General features: G+C 33.3%; 1 protein-coding gene across 5 annotated transcripts in view; it reads right to left on the minus strand.

The window, feature by feature from the left end:
• The window catches only part of Gphn (gephyrin), a 623,546-nt gene that overhangs the window by 168,503 nt on the left and 440,639 nt on the right, over positions 1–14,404 (minus strand). For 3 of the 5 annotated variants that reach the window (XM_027929749.3, XM_071607955.1, XM_071607953.1), the window contains one exon: positions 6,180–6,222. In XM_027929749.3, coding sequence (XP_027785550.1) covers positions 6,180–6,222 — 43 coding nt within the window. Of the gene's footprint in view, positions 1–5,656; positions 5,693–6,179; positions 6,223–14,404 lie in introns of all 5 variants that reach the window. The other 2 variants (XM_071607954.1, XM_071607952.1) reach the window with 1 other exon arrangement.

Raw genomic sequence — 14,404 nt, forward strand, 5'->3', positions numbered from 1 at the left:
ATGAAGAGAGAATCTACAGAATGGGAGAAAATCTTTGCCACCAGCTCCTCAAGGCATTAATATCCAAGATATACAAGGAATCCAAAATACTTATTATATCTTGTTATTAAAACTCTGGCTATGGGAGACAGCTTCCCTTTAAATATTTCCACTAAAAATGTGTCAGTTTGGATGGCTTAGCCATTAGATTGCATGATATACTCAAGCAACATTTTGGACCAACTATTTCCAGGTTCTCAAGTTTGTCTTAGTTTAAAACTAAATCTATACTTCTTCCAGGTCAGGCTCCTATTTCTTACATGTATTTATGATATAACTCAAATTTATGTACTCATCTTTTAAAATGGCATAATTTCACCAAGGATAATTTAGAATTACAGGGGCCATTTGTGAACCACTGATGTTACCAAATTAGGATAAACTTTATTCCTACAATATGAACACCTTTGCCAGGGGCAAAGCTGCCCAGATGGCAGAACTCATTGAAGTCACACAGTTTATCAATGAGAAAGAAGTGGGTTAATATATGTATTGATAGTAGATATACTTTTGGTTTAGGCCATGATTTTGAATTGCTTTGGGAAATAATGAGGGGGTTCTTGACTCAGTAGGAAGCCCAGTTAACAGTGGTTAGTACTTAAAAGAACTTTTAAGTGCTTTAATGCCTTCTAAGGAAGTAGATAGTATAAAAGTAGGAGCTCAAACACAAGGAGATGATATAGAGGCTAAAGAAAATTTGTGATCTGATATCATGCTAGATGGGTAGTTCTCATTAAGATTATAGCCTGGGGTGAAGGTGGGAGTTCATAACCCACTTGAATCAAAGTGTGGAATATGATATGTCAAGAAATTTGTAATGTTTTGAACAACCCACAATAAAAAATTAAAAAAAAAAAAGATTATAGCCCTATTAAATCCCAAGAGACTAAATCTTCAGTTTAAAAGCAGTTTGAAGCTGTTACTGTAGAATGCCAGTGATCAGCTACAGAAAAAGATAAAGATGTACTGAGAGAAATCTGATGTAATTTGGTTTGTCAGCTAGCAATCCAATAATAATAGCACCAAAGGACCTCAAATGGAAAATTGCAAAAATTTTACATGAAATTATCCACCACTGTTGCTATGGTTTGAATGTGTTTCCACCAAAATCCAGGTTGAAATTTAATTCCAAATTAATATATATATGCTGTATATATTTCCATATTCTTAATATTGTTCTTTGTATCCTTAATCATTTACTAGCAAGTGTCCAATACCTTGTTATTTAGTTGTGAACTGGTTAAAGGAATCAACCATAATTTTTTGTATCTGTTTTTGTACACATTTTTTTTTTATAGCCACACTAATTCCTTAGGTTCCACTTTCTTGAAATCAATCAGTTTGTTTCTTTGGTTCAACTACCAGGTGAATTTTCAGATGACAATGCGCTAATAAGCCAGAGAGATGGAAATCCAAAATCCCCTATGAGCTCAGTCCTAAATAGGAGGTTCTTATCTCCACTGCTGTTTGTAACTAAACTTTAACAGAAATAGAACTAATAAGAGAACTAGTGGGGCTGGGGATGTGGCTCAAGTGGTAGCGTGCTCACCTAGCGTGCGTGAGGCACTGGGTTTGATTCTCGGCACCACATAAAAATAAAATAAAGATACTGTATCCACCTAAAAACTGAAAAATAAGTACAAAAAAAAAAAAAAAAAAAAGGAGAGAGAACTAGTGTCAGATGTGGTGGTGAATGCCTGTAATCCCAGTGGCTTGGGAGGCTGAGACAGGAGGACTGTGAGTTTAAAACTGGCCTCAGCAATTTAGCAAGGCTCTAAGCAACTTAGTGAGACTCTGTCTCAGAATTAAAAAAAAAAATGCTGAGGTTCAATCCTTGCTACAAGGAAAAAAAAAAGAGAGAGAGAACAAAAGAACTAGAAAATAAAGGTATATTATTTGTAGGCTATCTTATTTTTATAGATCTTACAAGTACTTCTCTTCTGTTTTAGATCTGCATAATGATCTTACCATTATAAAATGTTCTATTTAGTACAAATGAGCAACAACAAAATGTTAGAACATATCTGACAGGCTCCAGGGGTATTCTGGCCAGAAATAATTCCCAAGTATCTCCCAGTAGCTGGTATTGGATTTGCAGTATAAAATTTTTGACTACTACATGCAAACTCAACATGAACTTATTTTTGTTTCTTTGTTTTGGTACTAAGGATTGAATCCTGGATGCTTTACCATTGAGCTATATTCATATCTCCTCCCACCCCTTTCTGCATTTCAAACAGGGTCTTTCTAAATTGTCAAGGCTGACCTCAAATGTCTTCTTTCCTCAGCCTCCCAAGTCTCTGGGTTTAGAGGCATGTGCCACTGTACCCACTTGGACAGAAATACATTATCTTGGCAAACTGATGCTTGTGCTTTTAGGAGATTCCTGGACATTATCCAGGTTCCACTTTAGCCTAAATCTTATTCTACAGGTTGGTTGCTCAGATTGGGGATGAAGTTCTATTCTTTTAGCTTTAGATTCTCCTGGCTCCTGGTTAAGAAAAAGATCATAAATTCTGACCATAATCTTTTTCACATTTGTGTAACATGACTCAGATGTGTGATATCCACAGTCTTAAATGCTACTATACAACTGCTCTTTCATTAGATGATTCAATAAATGATCATCCAACAATGAAACTGAAAAACTTCATATTTCAACAGCATTCCCAAGACACTTCATATACTATTGTGGTACTTCAAGTAGGAGTGAAGATGTGGACTGATCACATTCCTAGATGTTAATAGCCTATCTTTTAACTCAAGCTGAAGAATGATCATAAGGGAACTCTGGTACCCGAAAACATCTATAAATTCGAAGCTTACTATCTTCATTAGCATAACATTATTATTCCTCTGTCTTTATCAACTCAACTTTATGATACCAGAAAACTCTTCCTTTGAAGATAACAGTTGTAAATAACCTTATTGTTCATCCTAGAAACTTTTGGAACAATTCATCAACTCTTAAATGAAAACTATCAAAAGACAGTTTATATACCAAGACTACAAACTGCTTGCCTTGCTCTTACCATCAATCCTGAATGATTATATTATGATCCTTATCCAATGCTAATCAAGACTCCATACTGTTTTAATCGGAACTTCAAAATCTTGTAAATATCCTGATCTTATCCTTTCCTTCCTGAGAGTCTGACTTCAAGACTAAGACTCCCTTACTACAATAAGAATAAACTCAGTTTTTTCATTACTGAAACCATTTTTAAGGAGTCAAAGTGACCTCTTCCTTTGACAAAGTTACCAAAGTTATCTCTTTCACTTTTTAATATTTATTTTTTAGTTGTAGTTGGACACAATATCTTGATTTATTTATTTTTATGTGGTACTGGGGATTGAACCCAGGGCCTCACATGTGCTAGGCGAGTGCTCTACCACTGAGCCACAACCCCAGCACCCAAAGTTATATCTTTATTAAATGATATAGATAAATTCTATTAAGTTCTAACTTTTTTTCCTTTTTCTAGGATCAACTGATATATTGTGCTAACACATTTTGATATATGTTGAAAAGCTGATTATACTTTTCTTTATGTTGATTACAATTTGGAAATGTCTTTCTTGAGGATAGTTAATTCAGTAAATAAGTGAAAAAAGAAAGTGAAGGAATAAGAAGAATTCATCCCCTTGAACATAGGAAACTCAGAGATATCATCAAAGAATCATACCTGATCTGACTCTAAATGAATAAGTAAGAGTTTTCCAAGAAAACAAGGGAATAGACAGTTTATGTAGGGGGAAAGTTCTCAAAGGAACAGAAGCAGAAATTCACACTGAGAAAGTGAAGAATTACTGATAGGTTCTATCGAACTGCAATATGGTAGCTCATGGCAAAGGAAGAAAAATGGGGAAATAAAAATAGCCTAAATAAGCAATGGGGGTATTATATTAAGAAGTTTTCAGGAAGAACAGCTTATGGTGCTGAAAGGTTTGGGTGTGGCCACAGGTATGGATATGAGTCAACATGGAATTGGAAGAAAAGACCATAAACCACAGAACTCATAAAACTATGCATTATGATGTTGAAGAGGCTCCCTAAATGGAACTAAGTGGCAATCTGTGCCATCCACATGACTATTTCATCCTAAGAAAACAGGATAGGAAAAAATTGAACCATCATGATGTCCATCCATCCAAAGTGATTGTTAGCCAACAAGCCAGTAACAGAATTATTGAAATGAAAGACATTTCTAACAACCCAAAGAGCCATGGTAGAAGTGAAAGAAAGTTCCAAAGAATCTTTCATCAGTAAGAAACAATTTTTATTTTTAGTTACCATAAGCACCACCAATGGCTCATCACCATTTCAGGATAAACAATAAATGGAAATTTTATACCGATCATCAGAAAATGTTGCTTTAAAGTTAATTATCTGTATTGTTTAATTTTAGTGAACTTTCAATCATTATTCTTCTGACCCTTAGATTTCTCAAACTAAGGTATTAGGGATTGTGGGATTTAATACATCATTAAAGAGCATCCCTCAAATTCACTTATCTGTCACTTATTTCTAGAAGGTAAAAAACTGAATATTCACATTGATACAAGTGAAAACTTCTGAAAGGATAATATTAAACAATCTTGTTTTATTTATTTAATTATTCATTTACTTTTGTGGGTGCTGGGCAATTTTAACCCAGGGCCTCTCACATGCTAGGAAAACATTCCATCACTAAGATACACCCAAAGCCCTGCATTTATTTTTAAAATAAAAAGTTAATATTTAAATTTATTATTTTTTAAAATTTAATAAGTAAACAATATAAAGGTCTTTAGAAAACAATTACAATGTGGGTAATTGTCCCAGTGTTTGGAGCTAAGTTAACAGATCTACAATACAGAAATGAGAATAAAACAGATTTTTACCCATTTGAAATTCTCCAATTACTATCTGATTGTGAAATAATACTGACACTCTATAAGAAATATAAGCCATTCCATTTGCTAAAGCTCCCAATAGTGTAGGTATCCTGTAGACCCATTTCAGTGTGGACCACTTGTACTTCTCTTGATAAAGATCAGGAAAAATATGGGATGATGTCAGAAAGCTATTAAGTAACAGAAAACAATTATAAAATAATTATCATTTATCCAGAGTTTTATCCTGGGAGCCCAAAACATTTATGGGAAAACTTTCAATATGACATAATTACAGGACATAGTAAAGGAAAAGCTATTTGTAGTTTATTTTTATAAAATAGGAAAATGAATAATATACAAAATTAAATGACTGTTAATTTAATCCAATTAATGATCAAACCAAAAAGCAAAATAAGGATGCTTTACTATTGTTTCAGGATACTACATTTTAAAACATTGTACCTGCCAGGCACAGTGGTGTACACCTGTAATCTCAGCTACTAGAAAAGCTGAGGCAGGAGGATTCCAAGTTTGAGGGCAGTCTGAGCAACTTAGCCAGACCCTGTCTCAAAAAAACCCCCCAAAACAAAAAACAAACAAACAAACAAACAAAAAACCCAAACACCCAAAAAACAAAACAAAATGAAAAAAACCCAAAAATAAAAAACAAAAATCTCTAAAAAACAACAACAAAAAAAGGGTTGAGGATATAGCTCAGTGATAGGCAAGTAGCACTTACCTAGAATGTGCGAGGCCCTGGGTTCAATCCCCAGTACTGCAAAACAGACAAACAAAAAATCCCCACAAAAACATTTTGCCTGTTGAAGGTAAAATCTCTCAGGAATTCATATTCACAAAATGATTATCATGTACCCTCTTAAAAGTCACATATATTCTTTTTGTTTTTAAGTTAGCCTCCTTTTATGGATTTACTTCACTATATTATTTTTAGGCAGTCTGTTTTCAAATAACTTTGTGTCAGTGAAGCAATTAAAGGGGGTATCATCTTAAGGTCAGAGCGGAGTTCATTTCTACCTATTAGAAATGCATCAATGTTCTGCTGAAAATCAATTGGATTAAAGAAATATTCATTTAATAATGATATTAATATTTTAGAAGGTAAAAAATTGAATATTCATATTGATACAAACTTCTCTTATTGCTCTTCTTCATTCTTTAATCAAAATGTTATTTTTAGCATTATTTTCTGTTGAACCATAATTTCTAGTTCAGTAGCCTGCCACAAATGATGAAATACTCACTGGCTCTGAGAATGTTCTCTTTGCTGCTGCACCTGGACTGGACCTGCAGAGAAAGCATAAACTCAGTAATTCAGAGCTTATAATATAAATGGCCAAATATGCAAATTCAACGGGCAAGCTCCTGAGGTCTAGGAGCAAAGGTTTTATATATCTCAGATTTTATAGCATATTAATAAAAATGTTACATTTGTTCCATATATATCTTAATTCATCCTTACTTTATGTAAAGACTGACTTCCAGAAAAAACTGCAGGCACAGTATTACAAACTGGACAGAGATAAAACCAAAGGTAATATTTTGTTAATGTGTATTTGAAATCAATATTGTTGGACCTCCATAATCATTGGTTTCACATTCATGAATTCAATAAACTATAAACCAGAAATATATATATATAAACTATCTGTACTGAACATATACAGACTTTTTTCTTGTCATTATTCCCTAATCAATATAGTATAGCAATTATATTTATGTAGTATATATACTGTATTAGGTATCATAAGTAATATAAAGATGATTTAAAGTATATGGGAAGATTGCATAGGTTATATGTGAATACTATGCCACAGTATGTAAAAGACTTGAGTAGTAGAATTTGCTATCCATGAGGGTTTTGAAACTCTTTCCCCAAGAATACTGAGGAATGAATTTATATGAAAAAATTAAAGTTACTTCATAGTTGTGAATACAAACCTTTAATTTTAAAGCATTTAGCATATCTCTTGACCAGAGTAATGATATAATTCAAGAAATAAAGTAAAACATTCTATTGTAGTTATTTTTATTATATATATGTTAATGAGGGGAAATAGAAAAATCCTCATGTACAACATTTACCATTGATTTAATAACTGTTGTGATTTGTTGATTATAATAATTTATTATAATTATATGTTGGTTATAAAAGATGCTTCTATTGAAAATTAATTAATTCATTTATTTGTCAGCTCTGAATTATGTTTCTAATTTAATAAAAAACCCTTATGTTCTGACTCAATATTCAGGTCAAAGTGGAACATTCTTTTAAAGGTTTCAAAACATTCAAGGACCATGTTGGATGGCATTAACATTGTTGTTAATGTTAGATATAACTGTATTAAAGCTCTATACCTCTTTTTCCCACTCCACAGGAGCTTGCCCCAAGTGGATATGTATACAACAAATTAATTTATATAGCTTAAAGCAATCTACTATTATATGAAACAACTTATGAAAGGAATGTTGTAACTTAGGGTGGGTTATGGTTGTCCTCCCCTGAAAAAAACTGTTAATGTTTAAAGAAATAACAATAAAAAATGTCACAAAATACAGACGGGGGATGAGGGGGTAGGGAAAAAAATCACACACACATACACACAAAAAAAAGAAAGAAAGAAAGAGAAAATAATTTCAAATGTTAAAGTTATTCTCTTTTGGCCCAGATTGTTTTTACTAGTTTTCAATAAACTACAATGAAGAAGCTGATCAGAAAGATAAAACTCTTATATTCTTCTACTTGGAAGTCTAATTGAAGAACAATTCTGGACCAAATGGGAAAGAAATTAATGAATCTTAAGGGAAAAAGAAATACAGAGAAAATGACAAAAAGAAAAGAAAAGGAAGAAAGAGAGGTGGAGAGAGTAAATCTAGATAATAGAAAAGAAGGTATGTGTTAATAAAAGGGGACAATATGTAAATGGAAAATGTTCTGCTAATTTCTTACTAAAAATTCATACCAAGAGGGTAAGAATGACTAATGAACTTGCTGAAAAAGAAATAAGCAAGTTACCATACTATGGAATGAAAATAAGTGTTAACTATACCACTACAGCTTTAAAGGAGAAAAGAAACACATACTAACAAACAAATTAATAGACAAGTTTAATAAAGAGAGAAACTACTTTTTAAAAAGTGATTCAAAGAACACAAGAGAAAGCTAAAAGTGTGAGAGAAAAATCTGGGAGAGAGAAAGAAAAGAAAGAGGAAAATGTTGAAAGACAAAAAACAGTTTAAAGAAGTCAAATGGAAGTCAAGAAAGTCTTCAACAAGATGTGAAACAGAAGGAGCCCAAATCCATAGCGCAAAGCAATGTTTGCGAATGGAAAGTAGCTCCTTTGATCAGTAATAGTTACTCTTAAGTCGAAGCCTCTATTCCTCCAGAGTTCATCTTTAAGCCCTTCCAATCTAGAGTGGAGCTAGTGTATGGATAGAAACAAGAGATTTACAATGAACAGAGCAGTTCAGATGAGTAGTTAAAACGTCTCATAAAATGTTCCAACAGATTTACATAATGTCAATTATATACATTAGATAATGTATATAATGGAAATGGTGGTGAAGAACCAGCTGTTTTTTTTTACCAAAACAACAACATAATACCCTCTTCTCCCCTAGGTGGCTTAAAAATTAAATAACAAAGAAATCATTTATAACATGAATTTAATAAACCTGTATTGCTTTGTGACAATCCAGTTTAGAATTATTTTTTCCATATAGCTTTAGAGGAGACATTTGGATGATGAAAACAATTCAATTCTCTGAATATGAGCATTTATCAGGGTTTGTAATATGCCAAGAGTAGTAGAACCAATGTTTTCTCATTTATGTTACATTGGCTATATAGCCAGATTTGAGGGAAATCATTTAAAATATGTGCGTGTATGTATGTATGTATGTATGTATGTATGTATATACTGAGGATTGAACAGGGGTACTTTACCACTGAGCTACATCCACAGCCATTTTCATTGTTTATTTTGAGACAGGGTCTCATTAAGTTGCCCAGTTTGGTCTCAAAATTGCAATTCTCCTGCCTCAGCCTCCCGAGTAGCTGGGATTATAGGCTTGAGGGAAATCACTTTTGAAATTAATGATTATGAAATTTTCTTTACTTTAGTGATTTTAGCACATATATATTTAGAAAAGCACGAGGAAAATTCTTCTTTAAAAAACTTTATCATTTACGCATTCACCAAATGATATACTATGAACCTGATCATATTTATAAAAATTACTTAATTTCATAAAATCTTTTTATATGCTCATAATGTAATGGGATTTACTTGAAAGAATAAAGAAGCAACTATTACTCTTGTTCTCACATCTAGGAACTATAAGGAAGGAAACACATAGGTCTGTCTTAAGTTTTATGGTTCGTTGTTTTTTTTTTTTCTTCTTTATGTTACACTGGCTTTAATCAGTGGGGGGAAAAAGGAAAGTCTGAAAAGCAAACAAAAACCAAACCAAAACCCTGAGATTTTGGCCTAATATCAAATTTGTCAGGGATTAAAATGAAGGACTGAATGAAGGGTATGTTATAAGATTACTCAATACTGTATTCTTTTGGGTCATGTTCTTTTACTACAGTTAACATCTGACTGATTTTATGGTGCTGACAAAAAAATTCCCCTTTCAATTGGAATCAAAAATAAAATAACATGTAGATATAGTACATTATATTAAAGTCAATGGAGGAAATGAAAAACATAAGAGACTTACTGAAAACACCAGTATTTATTTTCTAATCAAGAGTGCTTTGGGGCATCAAATAATTCATTTCAACATATGTTTACATATAATTTTTGCTGAAGATCACATTGTCCATTAGGAAATATTAAGATATGAAACAGAAAACAAAAGGGGGGAAAGCACATAATAAATGGTAAGGAAGAAAAATGAAAATGCCTTAAAAAAAAGCTGAGAACATTTTAACAAACAACCACAATCTTTAGATACAGTTAGAGAAATCACTTACCTTATGCTTAGGTCATAATAAGAATAGCACAGTGTTTAAAGTCAGCTCTTCATTATGGGAGGTACAATTGAAAGCCATAGGTTATAATAACATGAACTGCTACACGGAAATCAAGATTTTTTTCAGCCCAACATGAAAAGCTAACTCTTATGGGAGAACTTTCAACTTATGTTTAATGCGACATGAAGGACAACTGAGAATATAGACATAAAAACACACTAAAACATAAATCTCATACCAAAAAGGGAGAGATGGCTCAATCTCTCAGGACACAGATTTCATGTGATCATAGTTTGTGACATATAAGGGTAGGCACATCACTCTAACAACAGTGAAAGAAGCATGCAAAAAGTATACTCATCCATTTACCTTTTACCCTCTACCCCACTCATACACAAACAAGCCCACCAAGATACAGGGAAAGAATGTAGTGCCAAGCTGTTATGAAGAAAGCAGGACACACGGAAGCACAGCAGTGGTCATGTGATTTGAGAGGTGTTCTTCCCTTAAACCATCCCATCACCATGCTTATTTTAAAGAAGCCAGGAAAAAGATCCCCTTTCAATGCTGCAGTAGCTACGAGCCCCCAGCATGAAGCTAGTGTGTGGAATTTTGATCACCGTTCCCTGCGATGTCAGGGGCTCTCCAGTGGAAGCCAGATGTGTAACAGCAGTTAGTGGGGATACAAATGTATGAATAACAAACATCCTTTTCCTTCTGCATTTCACAGAAGAGGAGAGAAACAAATAAAATAAAACCCATGTTAAAGATAGGTTCATAACAAGATAATATATAAATATTAAAATGAAGATCACATTTGATTGCTGGTTAACACAACTCAGGTTTCACAAAAACTACCTCTATTTGCTGCTCACCAGGCTAATTCATATTCTTTTTCTTGTAAATGCTACACAGTATAGTCCATATGAAAAAATTTTGAGCAATTGGTCAGATGGGGTCCAAGTCAAGAACAAAAGTCATCCTCTTTGATGTACATTAAGAAAAATCTATTTTTAGCATGATTTTACTGACCAATAATCACATTTTAAATTAGAAATTAAAATTCTATGTGTTTGATTACCTATGCAAACTGAGAAGTTCTAATATTTTAAATTCTTTTTTTACATTGTTAAAACTAAAAAAACAACCAAAAAAGTTTATCTATTTGGAAATGAAATTCCTTACATACTTTACTCTAACTTACTTAACATGGGCTCTTCTTGTCACTAACAGGGTTATATCAATTCACCAGAAAACATTTCAACATTGCTTTCCTATTATTGATGACAGTTGTTAACTTCATCTAGTTTATATTCTTTGTATAAGATGAACTTTAATTCATATGGGCATCTCAAAATTTAATTAGAAGTTCTGTAACTATTCAAAGATGCTGTATTTATTTTACCATTTTCTCTCCCTCATTTTATTCTTAGCAGGTCAACATAGTTTGACCTTCCCTACAGAATGGCTTCAGTATTTTAGGCTATGAGTTTCTTCCATAATCTTGGTTTCCTCATGGGAAATAAAAAAAATTATTGTGGAGCTCAAAGAAGATAATGTATGCACCACTGACTTGAAGTAATAAAGATGGAAATGAAAGTCAGTAGTTATGATCAGGGGATCCACTCATATTTGTAAGATAACTATACATCCTCCTCATTACAATTTCCTCATTGGCTCAAAATTGAGACAAGCTCTTATTTTTGACCCCACAAAAGGGGGAAAAACCCAATAGGGATTGGCCAGTACTTTTCTGAAATGTCATAGTCATGACCACAGGTAGGAATGCAAGTCACATAATCTATTATAGGACAAAGTCTGAACCAGTTCATCTAGAAAATGCCTTGCATTCTTGAGCTTTTAAACTTATTTCCTGATCCAAATTCTACTTGTCCTTTTAGATCTCAGCTTAGATTATATCAGTTGCAAAAAATATTTTAAAAATCCTGAATCAGAAATATCTTCTTTTTCTAAACTCTTTTGAACATTGTTGAGCTATAATTACCATAAAACTCAGTCATTTTAAATGAGTTAAATTGATGACATTTAATGAATTCATGTGGTTGGGCCACCATCACAACAATTTGGTTTAAATTTCCCTAAATTCTCTTAACTTTTATCTTGCAGTACTAGGGATTGAATTCAGGGAGCTTCTTTCACTGAGCTACATCCCCAGCCCTATTTATTTTGCAACAGGGTCTCGATAAGTTGTCCAGACTGGCCTGAAATTTGCAATCCTTCTGTCTCAGTCTTCCGAGTAGCTGGGATTACAGGTGAGAGCCACAGTGCCCAGCTCCTGAAATTCTTAAAGCATCTTATTTAAACCTCTACTAATTTATCATAGTTACTTATATAAAATTTATTGATATGAGCCCCACATAGACTGTAGGTTTATACCTTTAATTCATTTTATATTTCCCACTATGTCAAATAGTTCTTTGTACATAGCAAACAGTTACTAAATCTGAATGTTTATTTTATGTTAATTATTCTTTTCAATTTGAGCAGATGGGAATAATTTCTGTTAATATAAGTATGACTGGAGCCATTTCTATAGTATGTAAAGCTGTTTTACTGCCCACAAAGGATTTTTGCTTATTTGAGACTGATAGTATTAAGATATATAACATGAAAAGTGAATGAATTATAGCTAAGAGATATCTGATACCTTATAGAAAGATCTCAAGAATTTAGGAAACACATAAAGAAACATGGTTATTTAAAAAAGTTATAAGAACTTTAGGGTTAAAAAATTCTGCTTTACTTGCTCTTTTCCCATTGGCTTAGATGATTAATTAAATGGTATAATCATTTAATAGTCATCACATTTAAAACCCTTAACCAAAGGTAAACACACACACACACACACACACACGTGCCTGTGTGTGCACATGTGCACACACACACATCCATAATTAATCTTTGAAATTTTAGTCATCTATGTACTATCTATATAATAACATAAGCCTATGCAGGCACATAGACAATATTTATAAGTAAAACAATTTTTAAATCTTATTCAGAGGACAATTCTTGAATGTTTTCCTACTGTTATATAAACTTTTATTACTTTAAATTTCACTGTTTTCCTAAATCCTGGGTTAATGTGAAAAATTCTTCTTTTTCATATTAACTTCTTCTAAAAATGCTAAAACTGTGGAGGCAACACATCTAATGAAGTGAATGATAATTACAACTGAAAACCAAAGCTTATTTATGTTCCACTATCAGTAAATTGATTACTTATTTGTACTTAAAGGGAATATTGTAGTACTAAAATATATGTATGGCATACCTAAGAATAGAATTGGTTATTTCCATGATTCGAGAAAATGTTAATTTGATAACTTAATTTGATAATTAGTAGTGATTAATGGTGAATAGTCTTAATGTATTGCCTAAATTTTCTAAACAGAGTCACTCTCAGTGACCTGTAGAAACTGCAAGTACTGCTAGGCCTGGTGGCGCACACCTGTAATCCCAGGAACTGGGGAGGCTGAGGCAGTTCAAGGCCCACCCTCAGCAACTCAGAAAGGCCCTAAACAACTTAGTGAGACCCTGTCTCAAAATATAAAATAAAAAGGGCTGGGAACATGGTTCAGTGGTAAAGTGTCCCTGGGTTCAATCCCTAGGACCAAACAAAACCCTGCAAATCCCAGCCTGGTCTCCCTTTGGTACCAATATTTTTGATTTGGTATTTGTTCTGAGAACTTTAATGTTGATCATAAGTATAAAAATGAATATGCTACCTGGTTAAATAATTATTTTAGAGCTATATGAAATGTTTTTGACTAGCAGGAATTTCAGATTATTCATGACAATATTTCCCAACCTTTGATGAATAATTGATTATTTTATAAAGTAGTTTGTCCTCATTCTAGAGGTTAGCAGTCAGGGATTATTACTGGTTTTAGGTAACACAGTAAGGTAGTAATAGAATTTAGCCCTTTTGACTTTCAAACTTAATTGTCTTTGAAGCCAGAATTAGACAGGCAGTCAGTATAGATAGGTAGATCCAGTCAAGTCAGATCAAGGAGGCCAATTTTGAGTGAGTCTGGGAAGTTGGAGACTGTCTCCTGAGGGATTGAAATGTTAATTGCTTCAGAGCCCTTCCTCCACCCTTATCAAGAACCTGCCCCTGCTCCAACCTGTTGCCAAGGTAATCTGTCCCAGGAGAATCTGTCCCTACTCCATCCTACCCTTCCCCCTTCAGCCCACCAGTTTCCCACCTTTGGGCCATCCCATCAAGCATTCCTGGGCCTTGTTATGTAAGCAGGAAGGAGAAAGAGAAGGGGGAAAACAAAGGAAGCCTATGACAAATAAAAAGGGCAGAACACCTCAACTCTTGGTATACCAGGATACAAGCTATGGCCCCTTTCTCCCTCCCGGGAAAAGTCTATGTTACCCCTTTTTAAATAAACCCTGCTTTATTTAAAAATATGCTTGCCTCAGTGTGCTTCTCTAATGTTCAAACTTCAATATGTGGGG

This window comes from Marmota flaviventris, chromosome 2 (assembly GCF_047511675.1).
Source record: "Marmota flaviventris isolate mMarFla1 chromosome 2, mMarFla1.hap1, whole genome shotgun sequence".
Lineage (NCBI taxonomy): Eukaryota > Metazoa > Chordata > Mammalia > Rodentia > Sciuridae > Marmota > Marmota flaviventris.